Raw genomic sequence first — 18138 nt, forward strand, 5'->3', positions numbered from 1 at the left:
TTTCTGTATCAAACAGTTTTTATTAAAACAATTACACATACAAAAAAAAGCTCACGATTTTTAATGCAAAAGAGGCTCTGTTTGTGATCTGATGACAGTCCGCATAAAATCACAGGTTTTGTAACATTTTTGTAACATGACAGCCTTGAATTTGAATGTTACATCCTGGTGGTATTTTCAAAAGGCATTTGCGTGGCCGTCATATCATTTCATAGTTTCCTGTGTCCTGTCAGATGGAAGAAATGCAAAGCTGCAAACACAACCTTCACTGTGATAACTGCATGTAAGAGCTGTACATGTGTGTGTCCCATTTCAGGGTCTCATCACGAGTGTCCTAACACAGGGAGTCCGGCTTCACCAGCCGTTTCGGGACAGACGTCCAGACGGGCCAGTCGGCTCTGCTCCAGCGCGATGGCCTCCGCCGAATGTTTGCATTTCTCTGAGCCGCACTGACAGGTGAAGTATTTGCTCTTGATGTCCCAGAAACGATCGCCGTAATCAAACCTGTCAGAGATAAAAAAATTTTTTTTTTAAAAATAAGAAAAAATCAGTGATCATAAAACAAACAGGAGGTAAATGTATTAACAGGAACAGGATGCAAATACATCTGATTCCTTGGGATCGAGCCGTGAGGTCGTGTGCAGTTAAATACAGCGTTCACCTGTGAGATTACAAACAATCATCTCTCACCCGAGCTCCTGTCCAGTGAAAATGTCTCTGGAGCTGAAGAAGGCGATGCGAGGGAAGCGCAGGTCCTGGTGCAGCATGAACACACGTACGGGGATGATGTTGGGGTCACACAGGTGGTTTATAAAGCGGCTGATGTTACCGTAGTAACGGGCGTCAATACAGTACACTTCACCATCCTGAGACAGACAGGGTTATTATAGTTAACTAAAACTATAACGTATAAATAAACATTTAAATATTAGAAAAAAAAAAACTTTGAAACACTAAAATCACTAGCTAGAAATAAAAAATAAAACTGAAATAAAAAACTTAAACCTAAATTGTAATTAAAGAATAAAAAAGATAACCGCAAAAAATTTCAAAGTAAAAATTAAACTGAAACAGAAATTATAAAAATAAAAGCGAATTACATATATATAAAAAACTATAATTGTATATAATGTAAATAATACAGAAAAGAATAAAAATACAAGTAAAAAACAAATTAAATATATTAATTTCAACTATAATATGTAATGTATATTATAATTATAATAAACAAATTAGATGCATGTTGCCTTGGCAACTGACTCAAATATGTTTCAGTTGAAGCAGTAAAATAAATAACTGGAAATAAATAAGAACTATAACTGAACTAAAATAAATGTAAATATAAATAGATAGTAATATAAAAAAACGAAGAGAGAATGTATACATGTACTATGAATATATATTATTGTTCTATATTTTACTCGTGAATTTCAGAGCATGTACCTATAAATGTTATCTTTTTTTTGTAACCGGGAATTTGTAAAGGGAATTTTTTTATTTAATCTCATTTTAATTTTGTTAGTTTTCTTGCTAAACATTCTTGAAACATATTATACTGTCTTTCATCTCTCTCTGATCGAAAAATATCAAGAAAAAGGAGTTATATACTAAAAATGACATAACATAGAGCAAAATTACAAAATTTTACTAAAGTGAAAATCTAAATGAAACTGAAATGAAAAGAATTCAATATCTTATTAAAAACTATAATAGCACATAATTTAAATAATAATATTAATAATAAACAAAAATGAGGAATTTTGCCTTGGCAACAGACTGAAATAAATTGGAAGCACTAGAATTAATAACTGAAAATAAATAAAAACTAAAACTGAAATAAAACAAATCACATTTAAATCTAAATAGCAATATAAAAAGAAGAAAAATGACAAGCACAGAGAAAAATTATTAATAAACAAACAAAAATTAAAATGAAAAGATACAAATATAAGCTAAATCAATATATTAATAAAAACTATAATAATATGTAAACTATACAATATATAAACTGTCTGATGGCCTGGTGTTCCAGATAATAGATGCTGATAGTGTGGCACATAGATGGGTGTTTAATTCTGCACTGCGTTTTGCATCAAAGCACAAGGATACCCAGCATGCATGCTGCTTTTGGGCACGATATCAAATATTTTCAGTCGTTTTCAAATTCGTTATGTATTTGTATATTGCTTTTCACAACACACTTTGTTTAAAAGCAGATGCTAATGTTTATAATATCTTAAGTCGTATTCATCAGATTAGAGCTGTGTGATATAATAGTCACACTTTGCTAGATTTGTGTGGCGCTTAGTGTTAATAGTCTTGTGTGTCAGCGATGTTTGTCTGCAATTTGCATGATTTTGTCACTCCTTTTGTAAACGTGTCTTCAGACTGTGCACAATCTGGCCTGAAATCAGTGACACCACACCTTGTTGTCCAGGTCAAAGAGGTACGAATCGTCCTCCCTCACATCTGCTTCTGCGTCAGAGATCAGCTCGCCAACATACCTGCAGAAATACAGCAGAAATCACAGGCCTGAGCGGCTCTGTCGAGCTGGTCTCCACTGGTCTGAACGCTTTCACTCACTCGCAGATGAAACTTCCTTGAGGAATGTCCTGAAGCGCTCGGACACCCCACCCCATCTTCTCCGTCCGGTAGAGCTGCAGACGCACCCTGAAACACACAATCCAGCTTCAACCTGCAGCTTATGCAAAAGCGCTTTCCTTAAAAAAACCTGAGGTTCATTTGACATCCAAATCATCTCAATTCAGCAAATTTATTATGAAAATAATCCCGGCTTACTTGATTCCAGCTTGAACCACTCGGTTCTTGCAGGTTTTATGGCAGGAGCAGGCCATGTTGCACTCGAAGATCAGAGGCGGCTCGATTTTATTAAACTCCTGAAGGAGGCGATGATCCTACCAGAACACATGTATGCTGTCACACAGCCCTGATTCTCTGATTTTAGATGGTAGCGTGGAGATGAAGCAGTATTTTACCTTGTCGTACCAGCAGCGGATGCTGAGCTGCCCGCAGAGACAGTTACTGGACGAACAGTCGTCTGTACAGCTGCAGTGCTGAAACAAACACAACAAACAGCTGAAAATATATATATATATATACAGTACAGGTCAAAAGTTTGGAAACATTACTATTTTTAATGTTTTTGAAAGAAGTTTCTTCTGCTCATCAAGCCTGCATTTATTTGATCAAAAATACAGAAAAAAAAATGTAATATTGTGATATATTATTACAATTTAAAATAATGTTTTTAAATTTTATTATACTGTTAAATTATCATTTATTTCTGTGATGCAAAGCTGAATTTTTAGGATCATTATCACATGATCCTTTAGAAATCATTCTAATATGATGTTTCATTATCAAAGTTGGAAACAGTTCTGCTGCTTAATATTTTTTCAGAACATGTGATACTTTTTAGGATACTTTGATGAATAAAAAGAAAAAAAAAAAAAAAAAGAAGCTATGTTTTTTAAAATATAAATATTTTGTAAAAACAATATACACTACTGGTCAGTAATTTGGGGTCAGTAATTTTTTTTTCTTTCTTTTTTTTAAATAAAATCAATACTTTTATTCAGCAAGGATGTGTTAAATTGATAAAAAGTGATAGTAAAGAAAATATATTATTAGAATATATATTATTATAATTTTTTTTATTATTTTGAATAAATGCAGTTCTTTTAACATTTTATTCATCAAATATATATAGACAGCAGAACTGTTTTCCAACACTCATAATAAATCAGAATATTAGAATGATTTCTAAATGATCATGTGACAGACTGGATGTTACATGTGACACTGAAGGCTGGAGTAATGATGCTGAAAATTCAGCTTTGCATCACAGGAATAATTATTTTTTTAAAAGTATAATCAAATAGGAAAACTATAAATTTTAAGTTGTAATAATATTTCACAATATTACTGTTTTTTCTGTATTTTTGATCAAATAAATCCAGGCTTGATGAGCAGAAGAAACTTCTTTCAAAAACATTAAAAATAGTAATGTTTTCAAACTTTTGACCTGTACTGTATATATATATATATATATATATATATATATATATATATATATAATATATATGAATATATATATAGTAACAGAAAAAAAATTGATTTTATTTTGGTTTCTATTGTCCGAAGTCTTTTCTCTAAGGGGCTTATTTTCATGTATCTGCAAATAATAGTTTTTTTTTTTTTATTCACATTGATTTGATAACAGATCACTCTTTTTTGTTGGTTTAGTCATAACAGTGTCTGAATTGCAGTTTAACTGAAATTACAGTTTAGAGATCATTTCCATGAATCAGTTGTTTTAAAAGTCCATTTCAATGAATCAATTCAAAGCAATGACTCAATGATTTGTTTGCACCATATTTCAAGTCTGGAAGTAACAGACGAAAGCTTTTTTGACAGAAAGTATTACTTTTATTCATCAAGGATACATTAAAGGAATCAAACGTGAGATTAAATACATTTATAATTTTACAAAAGATTTCTATTTTAAATAAACTCATAACAATAAAACATTCTAAACAAACAAATCACAAAAAAACAAAGAACTCTGAAGGATCACTGATAATAATAAATGATTCTTGAGCAGCAAATCAGCATATTAGAATGATTTCTGAAGGATCATGTGACACTGAAGACTGGAGTAATGATGCTGAAAATACAGCTGCACATCACTACAATAATTTATATTTCACAATGTATTCACGTAGAAAACAGCTATTTTAAATGGTATAATATTTCAAAAGATTACTGATTTTATAGAATTTTTGAACAAATAAATGCAGCCTTGCATTAAAAATCGAACCAACCCCAAGGCTGCTGAGTGTTGTGTGTAGGTGGTTGTGTTTTTGTGTATGGAGTGGCACTGCAGGTGTGTGATGTTGCGGTCGATGTTCATGGTGGATGTTTCACAGTTCTCTGCGATGTATTTGTAGTCAGACGGACAGCCTTCGTCATCCACGCCGTTAACACACGGGATGGGAACGTTCTCATAACCCTGAGCCACGTCACTACACGACACACACACACACACACACACACACACACACACACACACACACCCACACCCACACACACACACACACACACACCAGTGTTATTAACTAAAGCAAAAAGTATTAAAATATTTGCAATAATTGAAATAAAGCTGACATAAAATAATATTAATGATATTAGAAGAAAAAATTGACCTTAAACAAATGAAAATTAAAAATATTACTTTTGCAACAACTAACTAAAATAAACACATAAAAAACAAAAACAAACAAAAATATCAATATTAATAAAAAATTATATATTCTACATAATTATATATATTAATACAAATTATATTTCTAACAATAATATTTCTATAATTTATTAAAAATAATAAAAATTGACTTAAGCACATAATAAAATGACTAAAACCTAAATTAAAATGTGAAATTTTGCCTTAGCAACTGACGGAAATAAATAAGTATCATTTGAGGTTTTATTAATTTATTACTAAAAAATTACTAAATAAATAAATTAAATAAACATATGTTAAAGCTAAATATTGATTTTAAGAAAAATAAAAACTGATAAAAATGACAAAAGTGCATACAATTATTAAAACCTAAATAAAATGATAAATGTTGCCTTGGCAACTAACTGAATAAATAAATAAGTTGAATAAGTTGTTGTAACTAACTGGAAAAAATGGAAGTACTAAAATTACTAAAAAAAAAAAAAAAAAATTCAATAAAACTAAACAAAAAAAACTAACAAAAATAAAAAATGACAAAAGCATGACAAAACTCAAAATTAAAATCAAATTAAAATGAAAACTGAAAATATAAAAATAAAAGCTAATTCAAAATATTAAGAAATAACAATAGTTCATAAATAAATACTAAAATGTATTTATTTCCTATTTCATTCTCCATATCAAAGACCACACACTGACCTGCATATGATCCTCTCTGTCCGTACAATGCGATTGGAGATTCCTCTACGCAACTTCCTGTTAATCTGTAGCGCCACCCAGACGGGCGTGTCACAGCGGGCGAGAGAGAGAGCGCGTGTGTCGCCCTCCTTATTCATGATGTCGATGTCCAGCGCCACGAGAAAGGAACAGCCTGGAGTAAAGATGAACAGAAGATGTCAGCTGAGCCTACGACACCGAAAACAGCTTTCAGGCGGCGTTTGACCCACGTGACGCAGTCGATGTAGCCCTCGCGAGCGGCGATGTGCAGCGGCGTGTCTCCGTGCTGGTTGATGGACGTCAGAGGACAGCCGGCGTTCAGGACCAGCTCCGCTATCTCAGCGCAGCCCGAGAACGACGCCCAGTGCAGACAAACGTTCATCTCCTGCACAGACAGACAGAGTTTGTGAGAGCGCTGCTGCATTTCCGCCAGACTCACATGATTCATGAGACTCACTTTGTCTCTGAGCGTGACGTCGGCTCCTCTGTTGAGCAGAGCTCTGATCACGTCTATATGTCGGTGTTCTGCCGCCCAGATGATGGGCGTCCAACCGCCGCTATCCTGAAACACAGAGATGAGGTGAAAACTAGGAAAGCTTATTTCCACCACAAAATAAAAAAAAACAGCTTCCATAGAAAACACCTAAGGCTGCCCCCTGAGAAGAAACACACCTGTGCGTTTATATCCACCTGTCCGGTGCTCAGTAACAGCAGCACCACCTCCAGATTTCCCAGTTTGGCAGCATGATGGAGGCCTGTGGATCCGTCCTCTTCCTGGACAACAAACACACACGGTTCAGCACTCACACACTCACAACAGAGCATGATGCTCACAACATCAAGGTCATGAACTGATCAAAGGCAAAAATGAACCCAAACTCAGAATGTAACAGCAATTACACTTAGGTAAAAACAGCAAATTACACTTAACATGCATTATTTGCCCATTCGGCCTGTTGTCAGTTACATCAAGCAGGCTGTGTTTCCAAAAGTGTGTGTGTGTGTGTGTGTGATATACTCACAATGCATGATAGACACAGGATCCGCTCTGGATCAACTTGAATTTGTCTCACAACCCTAAAAAGAAGTCCACATGATTGTTCACTATGGCCTCTAATAGAAACCACCCCTGGGGTCCTCAGGCAGTCCAGATTATCTTGGAGAGGCTGGGATCCGTCCACCCTGGAGCACCTGCCTAAAATAGAGTTTTATTTTGATGGTTCTTATTTTCCATTTAATTATTTAATTATTTAATTTTTTCATCACAAAGCCCAGTTTGGGAAATACAAAGCCCAGTTTTTTAAAAAATCACCATGTGATCAATCTAATCACCATAAACAGTGCAGCAGATGTCTAAAGCTCATGAAAGGGCTGTGAATGTAAAGCTCACCTGTATGAGCAGGTAACAGACCTCCAGCAGACCCCTCTGAGCGGCCGCATGCAGAGCGCAGCGTCTGTTCTGAGAGTCCGACTGATACGACGGGTCGATGCCCTCCACTGACAGACACACAGAGACAACATCAACTCTGATGCTGAAAACTTCAACAGATGTGATAGATAGATATATATACATACGTACTGAGCATGAGCAGAACTCGCTGAGCTTCACCCTGTTTGGCTGCAGGATAAAGCTGACGGGGGTGAAAGCGCAGCTTCTTCCTCCTGACCAATCAGAAAGAGCCAAGCAGATCACATGACAATGCCATCATCTTTTCCTGAGTATGTTCAGAATAGCACACTACCGTACTGTTTTTGCCTCAATTCTGTGTACTGTGTTGTTTTATCTACATGTATACACGTGTTATTTTAGTATAACTGACATACTATTAAAATATAATTTATAATATATATAATCAGATATACATATTAATTTTAGTTAAAAAAATTTGTTAAAATTTTCGTAATTTTGTTGTCTTTTTGTACCTTATTTTATATTTCTGTAATTTTACCAGTGTGCACAAAAAAAATACAGGGATTTTATTAACCTAAAATCCCCTTAATAAATCTAATAGAACAGCTCACAAAAAAAATACAGGGATTTTAGGCTAAAAGTATAAAATAAATAATATTCTGTCTGCCCTTAGTTATTTTAGTATCACCAATATACTAAGATTTGAATTATAATTTAAGTAAATAAAGACAGAATATTATTTTTTACAAACCTTGACGCCTTTATTTGTGGCAGTGTTATTTTAGTATCACCGATATACTAAGATTTGAATTATAATTTATTTGTTTTTTAGATTTTCTGTTTACATTTTAATTTTAGTTACAGATTTATTTATTTTTAGTTATTTCATTAACACAATTTAAACTAAAATAAAACAGTAAATCAAGTTAAACTACAAGAAAAACCTAAATAGTCATTTAAAACAATCATATTGAAGGAATCTTTAATATTGTGATTTATAGACCTGGAAAAATCATGGAAATTGATCAAATCTTAAAAAGGAAATATTTAAAATAAATATAATTTTTCTGGTTTTGTCAAGTTACGTCAAATTTCTATTTGCATGGAAAAATAATCTAAAGTTCAAAACGAAAATAAAAAAATGTTTCCTTGGCAACTAGCCGGTTGGTTTTAGTTTTAGTTAACGATAATAAGCCTGATGCATACAACACCCAGGTAACCAACTACAAAATGTGCCGAGAAATACCGTATCCCATAATGCAATGCACTCTCAGTGTGATGACTGAACCAGGAATGATCTATTTCTTCACTCATTATTTGTTTATACTGATATTAATTTATAAACCTCTCGGTGTCCTGTGTGAGAATGGCTCTCTGTAGCGCCGCCCTCTTGTCTCCAGGTGGAAGTGCGCTGGGACACACGGGCTTCCCATTCGGCAGGACGAGGGACGGTCCCACACTGTCCACCCCGCCGTCACCCAGGGCAACCACATCCTCTACCCCGCCCCCTCCTGGAGTGCCACTGGCTGTCTGAGTGTGCAGCCCCGCCCCCTTTCTTACATCTCCACGACAATGCATCCTTGCACTGTGTGGAAAAAAAACAAAGACAGTTTTAAATTTCAATCAAATATATTTGTTCATAAGCAAATTGCAAAACCTGTTTTTTTAGTTACTAACACCCCACACTTGTTTTTTTATTTTTTATTAATAAATAAATGTAAAAATGGATGAATATTAATAAATAAAAATGTATAAATGCATTCAATAAATATTGCGATTTAATTAAAAATGTTCTATAATGCGACATGTTTTTAAAGGATTTTTATTAGAGGAGATTTTTTGATGCGATAAATATGCGCTAACTATTTTACTATTAAGCAACGCATTTATATCGCTCACTTGATAGGCTCGCCCATCTTCTTCTCGTTGTTTAGCGCCCGTGATGTGGCCGCAAGCGCGGAAGGAAGTAGCGAAGGTGTTGTCGTGGTGGACGACGCACTTGCAGTGACCACATTAGAGCCTGAAGAGGGCACTGCAGGAGGGATGGTGACCTCACGCGCCTCTGACGCGTCCTCACCACAGTGAGGGCAGAACAGCAGGCCGACGCCCACTCCTCCTCGACTCCGCCCACCGCCCAGCACTGACACACAGCCCCGGTGGAAGCGGTGAGCAATGTGAACGTCCGGGCAACACTCAAGAAACGTTCCCTGCGTGTGAAGTGAACAGAGGATCTTTGAGATTTCGATTTGTGTGCTGATGAAAAGCTAATAAATCAATTAAATCATGCAATGTAAAATTTAAATAATAAATCATTTAAAAATAAAAACAATCAAAATAAAACACTTACTAAAATATTATGACATTTGTTTTGCTTTTACATTTTTACTACTTTTAAATTACTATTACTAAAAAATGGAAAAAATAAAAACGAATTGAAAATATACTTCGATAGCAGTGCCTCATGCATATAATTTTGTCGTTTTAGTATTATTAAGTAATAAAAAGTAATAAAAAATACATTTTAAATAATAGTTTTAATTAGTTTCTATTTTTATATTTTCCGTTTTCATTGTAATTTTGAAGTTTTAATAATTTTGTTGCATATTTGTCATTAAAAGTTTTATTAAAATGTCTATATAATTTTTATTCATTTTTATTTTATACTACATCAGGTTGAACTAAATGAAAATAAGAAAAGTTGCCATGGCAACTAAAAAAAATATTTAAAAAAATTTGTTTTAACTATAATAAACCTGCAGTGTGAAACACTACAAATTGTTGTTGCATGGAAAACAGCTGTTTAGAAATTCTAATACTGTTTGAAAAAAACTTATTTAATTTAAAGGGATAGTTCACCTTTTACTCACCCTCATGTTGTTCCAAACCTATATGAATAACACAAATATATTAAACACAAAAAAAAGTAATTTTAAAAGAATGATAACCAGCTGCTGGTAGCAATTGACTTCCACAGTATTTTCTTCAATATCAGTTGCTACCAGCAAACTCATACAGCTTTGGAACATCTTGAGGGTGAGTAAGTAATGACAGAAATGTCATTTTTTGGTGAACTATCCCTTTAAATTACAACATGAGGGTGATTAAATGAGTTTTCCTTTTTTTTCTCCTTCCTATAACATGGTTGTTGTGGTCAGAGACACTCACAGAAAGGCAGAAGTATCCGCAGCCCGGACAGCAGTGGTGTTTCACCATGTGTGAACGGTGCATCTCACACAACACCATTAGAGACACGCGACTGGACGGACGCATAGTCTCCCCCTTCATGATCACATTGGTGCAGCCCACCAGCTGAAACACACAGAGGACGGGAGGAACCACACGAGAGAGACGGGGGTGTGATTAGTCAATCAGCACAAACATACTGGTCCAAACTACAGTGAGCTGCTCCTACTGTCTTTATTGCAACATTTGAACCCAATCCTGTTCATTTTAACTTACAAACCACTGAAGACAGACCAGCTGTGAGCTACGAGGTTGTATCTGCTTCTGTTGAAGCCATCAGCTGACATAATTACATTTTTTTTTTTTTTAATAATCATGTTTACCAGCAGAATTCCTCTTGGGAAAACTACATTACCCATGATTCTGCAGAGAAATCTCCACCAATCAGAACTGCGATGAGCAAATTGCACTAAAAGAGCACCTACCCCAATGAAGCATTTCAAATTATCTAACATACATACAGTATACATACAGTATTTTATCTATAAATATACATACTGGATTTTTTTTATTTATGATAAAAATACAATACCTGGAATAATATCCATCTTCTATATAATATAATATTGTAATATACTATATAAAAAAAACAGTATTTATAAAATAAAAATAATTAATATTTCATGGGAAGTTTGTTTTTTTATTTCACACTATAGTAGTAAGATTATAATTCATGTGTCCTAATATCATCAATTACAAGCTTTCAAAAAAATATCAAAATAATTTATTTTTATTTATTATTAGAGTTTACGCATATTTTGACAAATTAATTGTAATATTTTCTCAAAAATCTTTTTCCATGCAAGATTATTGGACAAGGATTTTTGAAAATAGTATTTTACACCAATTCGTAGAATAATAAAATATTTTTGAGCTGAGCTAGAAAAAAAAAAAAAAAAAAAAAAAAACACCATAGAAAATTTCCATGACTTTTACATTTAAATTAAAAATATTTTAAGACTTAATAAAAAAAAAAAAAAAAACATATTTTTAATTTACACAACTTTTTATTATTTAAAAAAAAAAAAAATTAAAATCCTTTAAATGTGTTGTTTCTATATACACAAAGAACATCTTTTAATTAGCAATTTGATATCTCTCTATTTTCTTCTAATTCGATTATGTCATTCACAATGCTTCGTGTGACTGTAGTTTTTTACCTCAATAAAGTACAAAGTCCTGTATCTTTCTTTTTGTCCAACTGTCCGATTTGTAATGTTGTGACTCACTTCAAAGCTGGTTGGTTTGGTTTATGGTTCATAACACTTGAAGAAGACTTTTTAAAACCCCTGTTGGAAATCTGCTTTCAGAACCAAGTGTGCTCAACAGTAGACTTACCTCTTCATTGATGCTCTCTATGGCCATGCAGGTTCTGTTGGAGCGAGCGCTGAATCCGTCCACACGCGGCGCCTCCATCCTGCAGCTGCACAGAGGAAGCTCCTCCAGACGCTCGGTTTCTGCATCGCTCCCATCTGCAAACATCATGTGACGTTAACACACACAGGCTTTACATTGGGATTATTTGGCCATAAAGACCAGGCAAATTTATTTACAGTATATACAACAAAAAATACACAAAAAAAAAACAAAGCACTTAAAATAAAAAAGAAAAATAACCAATAAACAAATAAAAAATTAAAAAAAATAAAATTTATTTAAAATGTTTTAAAAAACAAAGAATGCATTTAAAATGACTTCAGAGTCAAATTAATAATATTTATAATAAAATATAAAAGATAATTTTAAATAATAAATAATATACTGTTAAAATGTAATCAAAGCTGTATTTTCAGAATCATTACTCCAGTCTTCAGTGTCACATGATCTTCAGAAATCATTCTAATATGCTGATTTGCTGCTCAAGAAACATTTCAGATTATTATCAATGTTGAAAACAGTTGTACTGCTTCATATTTTTGTGGAAACCAGGATAAAATGTATCTTTCAGGAAGCAAAAGTTTTAAAAGAACAGCATTTCTTTGAAATAGAAATCTTTCATTAAATGCAATTTAATGATGATGGAAATTCTGCTTTGCATCACAGGAATAAATTACATTTTACAATATATTACAATAGAAAACAGTGATTTTAAATTGTAATAATATTCTACAACATAACTGTTTTTACTGTATTTTAGATCAAATAAATGTCACCTTGGTGAGCAGAAGAGACTTCTATCAAAACCATTAAAAATCATAACTACTCCAAACTTCAGACTGCCAGTGTAGCTCATCACACACCTGCGTGAGGAGACAGAGAGAGGCTGTCCGGTGCAGAAATGTCCAGCGAGTCCAGAGGGACCTCAGTGTAGTCAGTGCTGCCCACTGCGACCGCGGCTCTGGAGTCCACACCTGACAGACAGAGACAGCTGCTCACATCCGCTCACACACACACACACACATCCTCAGGGGTCTGTCTCACCTTTATCTGTCTCCAGCCCTCCAGCAGGGGGTCTGTCCCTCCCTTTACCCTTCCCCTGACGTTTCCACGGCGACTCGTCTCTCTCTGCTGATGTTTTCTTATAAGCGGCGAGGGGCCGATCGGAGCCAGAGCTCTGACAAACACACCACAGTCAGCACATTCACTGTAGTTTACTACAAGCTACTCTGAGAACTGCCCGTTTAGATGCTATCGGCTGATACTGCTGCATCTCTCGTCAACAAATAATAAATAAAGGAATAAAATAACAATACCTTGAATTTAAGAAATAGAATTTCTGTATAATTTTAGAATTCCGGTAATAATAATATCATTTTGGTATAACAAAATTCTAACTTTGATACACAATATCAAGATTCAATAAAATTTTCAATATCACAGGCAAAAATATACTACTTATTAATAAGTACATGGATCCTTCTATTTTATGCTGCAGTAGTAAAATGACAATACTTATGTCTTAATAGCTTCAATTTCAAGTAAAAGTGTTAAAAGTCTTGTTTATTATTTAGAGTTCCCACAAATTAATTGAAGTGACCTTCCCAAAAATCCCTAACTTTTCCATTCATTAAAGATCACTGGAATTTACATAATATTTTACACCAGTTACACTTTAAAGAGCAATTTCTAGACATTGAAATATTTTAGAAATGAAACAGAAAAAAAATATTTTCACTATATACATTTCAAAGACTTTTCAAGTTAATAAAAAAAATATTTTAAGATTTATTAGTTTTTTAATTTAATTTTAAAAGACTTTTAATTAGTGCTGTCAAATGATTGATCGCGATTAATCACATCCAAAATAAACAGTTTTTGTTCACATAATATGTGTTTGTACTGTGTATATTTATTATATATATATATATATATATATATATATATATATATATATATATATTATATATATATATCTTTTGTATATATATATATATATAAATATAAATAAATACACACACATGCATGTTTATATTTTGAAAATATTTACATGTATTTACATGCATATATGTATATTCTTATAATTAATATTATTTATGAATATATTTAATATATCATATTTTTTCTTAAATATATACATGCATGTGTGTGTATTTATATATACATAATAAATATACACAGTACGCACACATACATTATGTAAACAAAACCTTTTATTCGTTTGACAGCACTACTTTTAATATTATTTATTTAGAAACTGAATTTTTAAGACTTAACATATTAGCAATGTTCTTTTATTAATTTTCCTTTGCTTAAAAAAAAAAGTCTACAGTTTTTTTTTTTTTTATTAAGCTTTAGTTTTTAGTTTTTGTTTGTTTAGTTTTTGTTATTTTAGTACAACAAACTAAATAAATAAAAAAAGAATTGTATTAAATATAATAAAAATAAAAAAAGAAGTATTGCCTTGGCACCTAGTTGAAACAAAATACGTTTTTTAATATTTTATTCCAGTTAATGTTTATAAGAAACTTTTGATACTGGCTTCGACCAATGAAAAAAACAGTATCTGTCAAACTCTCTTCCGAACATCCTGAGATTGTGTGAAAATAAGGAGCACTTCCACTGGTCAGAATCACTCACATGATCAGAGAGATGCTCCGCCTCCAGCGTCTCTACTATCCCATCATCTGACTGCAAAACAAAAGCAGGAGACTCTCAGACCGCAGCAGCCGTTAGACTCATTGTTTCAGGTCTGTGTGAACTCACCTTGCTGTCAGAGTAAATCAGATCATCTCCAGAGTAACTGTTGTAGAGCAGGTGGAAATCTTCCTCATCTGCCTCCTCATCTAGATCCTCCAGCCAACCGCTGTGATGCTCTTTAGTCGCCGTGGCAACTGACTCCACCTTCCCCGTCGCTGGAGACACGGTCAGCGCAGGCTGGGAAGAACACACACAGAAGAATTTACATATGCTAATATTATTATATTAATTATAATGTGCAGTGGGATCAAAGCTGCTGCTGTTAATTATAAAACACACAGTTCTGCCTCTAAAATCTGATACAAAATATAACATTACAAACAATATCAGTGACAACAATAACAATAATTAAAAGTTAAAATTATAATTGTATAATTAAAACAATAACAATAATTAAAAAAAAAAAAAATAATAATATAATAAAAAAAATAATAATAATATTTTTAAATAATTTATAATTGTATAATTAAAATAACAGTAATTGTATTTAACTGTATTTCTTCTTCTTCTAATTATTATTATGATGATACCACAAATAACAATATTTAATTAATAGCAATTTATTTTTGAACATTTATATTTTTTATCATATTGCTACAAATGTTAAACCAATATAAATAATAAAAATAATATTTATTGAATATTAGTAATAAAACTTAGTAATAATATTTAAATAAATTATTATTATTTTTAATTACGTTTATTTTTAACACTGATATATTTTATCATATTGCTATAAGAAACCAATAACAATTAAATAATAATAATAATTTATTTATATATTGATAATTTGTATTTTTATCTTATTGCTATGTTAAAATATAACAATAATAATAATAATTATTATTATTTATTTATTGAACTCAATGATCTTTTATCATATATTATTTACAATACTAATAACAATTATTAAATATATTTATTAGTATTAATTATAATAAAATATACCAATCTTCAATTAATTAATTAATAATTAATTACTAAAATCAATTCAGTTATTATCTGCATATATTGTTTTTTTTTTTAGCAATATATTGCTATTCCATGTGGAACAGTTTTAACAATTAAATCGGCTTCACATTGCAAGAAAGTAAGTAAATTTTATTTATAGAGCACATTTAAATTTAAAAATCTCACCCAGGTTTATTGCTTTATTTGAATGCATTTGTGCTGATCATCTCACCTCTGCCTGTGGCCTCGGGACCTTCTCTGGAGTTCCTGAAGGATTCACTGTGGCATCAGAGTCCAAATCCACTTTACGCTTCTTCACAGCTAAACACAGAGAAAAACACGCAACAGCTACAAATCTGCTATGATTCACACCTCAAAATACACTCAAAGTAGAATCATACAGGATATGAATGAGCAAGATTCATCTGAACACACCTGTGTCAGCGTCTGTTTTCCCGCCGCTGACGGGTTTCTCCGGTGTAGCTGCTGAGATCGACTCGGCAGACTTCATCTGATCAGAAATACAGGAGAATTATGATTTAACCTGCCCGAGCTCTTCATGACTGTGTATGCATTACAAATGAAAGAACCTGTGGGAACGGCGGTCTGTTCATGGTCTTGCGAGCGCGGTGGACTTTAGCAGGAGCTGAGGAGGAAGAGGAGAGCGATGAAGATGAGGACGGAGTCGTCTTACTGCCTGGACCGCAGACGCTCATCTTAGCTCTGCCAGATGCTGATGACGGCGATGAGAGAGACGAGGTGGAGGGAGAAGCGCTTTTACCAGCGCTGCCTGTGAGGACAGACAGACAACATATCATTAAATTAAAAATTTTATTATTATTATTACATTTTACATTACATTATTGTAGGACTGTGCAAAAAATCGAATGTGATTTTCATGCGCGTCTCATCAGTAAAGACGCTCCTGTGATTAGTAGTATATCTCCATCACGTGCGTTAAGATCAGGGTTGCCAGGTTTTCACAACAAATCCTGCCCAGTTGCTTCTCAAAACACTAGTCCAAAAAACTAGCCCAATCGCGTTTCCAGGAGGTTCCCCGATAAAAAATTGCATCCCCGGGGTTAAAATATACGTTTTTTGGCAGGGTTGCCTTGGTAAAATTCGCATTTTAGGGGCTAAATATCACATTATTGGTATTGGGGTCGCTTCAACCCACGGACATGAAAAAAAAACCGCAGACTTGGCAACACTGGTTCAGGTGGAGCAGCATTTACTACACAGAGCCGTAGTCCACCGACAAGCTACACAAAATCACTTTCCAAAATCGACAAAGAATCACCTGCGATTTTAAAATTTTGATTTTGTGTAGATTGTCAGTGAATTACGGCTCTGTGTAGTAAATGCCAACCAGTGTTGCCAAGTCTGTGGTTGTTTTTTCATGTTCGCGGGAAGAAGCGACCCCAATACCAATAACGTGATATTTAGCCCCTAAAATGTGAATATTACCAAGGGAACCCTGCCAAATACGTGTATTTTTATCGCCCGGAACGAAACGCGATTGGACTAGTTTTGAGAAGCAACTGGGCAGGATTTGTTCTGAAAACCTGGCAACCCTGATCTGAACACACGTGATGGAGATATACTACTAATCACAGGAGCGCCTTTACTGAGGAGATGCGCATGAGAATCGCATTCGATTTTTTGCACATCCCTACATTATTGTTTTTTTTGTTCTTCATGTTTTGGCTAACTGTCATGCCAGTAAAAAAAGCTGGGCTTGACAATCGAAAAAATTTAGGCAGAAAGATTTAAGCTGTAAAACTTAGGTTTTCATGCGCAATGAATATTGATCAAATAATGCATTTATCCTTAATGAAGGGATACAAGGAGACATTTACAAGCAAAATTATTCATGTGTTGAAATACAAAAAGTACACTACACTTCTGCTTCAAACTGTGTTTAATAATTATGTAAATATTTATAGGCCTACTTTAACACTGTATGGGTCAAAGACGAGACGTCCCATTTTGGTGTCCACATCGAATTACATTCACAAAAGTAATTTTATACACAAGGAAAGCATATTAAATACAGGTAAAATGTCTTCTTTATTGTTTCAAAAAACTTTTGTGAAAATAAAATAATGTTCCATCGTTATCCAGCATAACAGATAGATGTAAAAATAAAACAAAACTTATTCTGACCTGAATTTGTTAAAATATTAGTGCTGTCAAAATTAGCGTGTTAACGAATGTGATTAATTTTTTCAGTTTAACGTGTTAATAATATTTGTCACAATTAACCCAGGGGCGGAGCTAGGGTTTGCCACCCCACTCACAACTGCTGCTTCTGTGTCTTTTATTCTTGACAAGAATTGTGTTTATTAGACGCAGAACGTCTTTACGACCACATCAAACGAGAGGCTTTCTCTGTCCTGTCAGCCGGTATACTGTG

The 18138-nt window shown here is 33.4% G+C and overlaps 1 protein-coding gene across 1 annotated transcript in view; it reads right to left on the reverse strand.

The window, feature by feature from the left end:
• Positions 1-18138, reverse strand: part of LOC109112044 (histone-lysine N-methyltransferase EHMT2-like) — a 20896-nt gene continuing 2758 nt past the window's right edge. Inside the window, 27 exon segments of the mRNA XM_042775910.1 lie at positions 1-504; positions 691-866; positions 2426-2504; positions 2584-2670; positions 2800-2915; positions 2997-3077; positions 4904-5045; positions 5963-6111; positions 6113-6134; positions 6211-6365; positions 6438-6542; positions 6653-6754; positions 7005-7048; positions 7148-7175; positions 7371-7477; positions 7560-7642; positions 8737-8976; positions 9291-9598; positions 10557-10700; positions 11973-12106; positions 12875-12985; positions 13056-13188; positions 14652-14702; positions 14778-14948; positions 15955-16043; positions 16158-16233; positions 16313-16512. Coding sequence (XP_042631844.1) covers positions 324-504; positions 691-866; positions 2426-2504; positions 2584-2670; positions 2800-2915; positions 2997-3077; positions 4904-5045; positions 5963-6111; positions 6113-6134; positions 6211-6365; positions 6438-6542; positions 6653-6754; positions 7005-7048; positions 7148-7175; positions 7371-7477; positions 7560-7642; positions 8737-8976; positions 9291-9598; positions 10557-10700; positions 11973-12106; positions 12875-12985; positions 13056-13188; positions 14652-14702; positions 14778-14948; positions 15955-16043; positions 16158-16233; positions 16313-16512 — 3314 coding nt within the window. The 3' untranslated portion in view covers positions 1-323.

Source organism: Cyprinus carpio, chromosome A19, assembly GCF_018340385.1.
Source record: "Cyprinus carpio isolate SPL01 chromosome A19, ASM1834038v1, whole genome shotgun sequence".
NCBI lineage: Eukaryota > Metazoa > Chordata > Actinopteri > Cypriniformes > Cyprinidae > Cyprinus > Cyprinus carpio.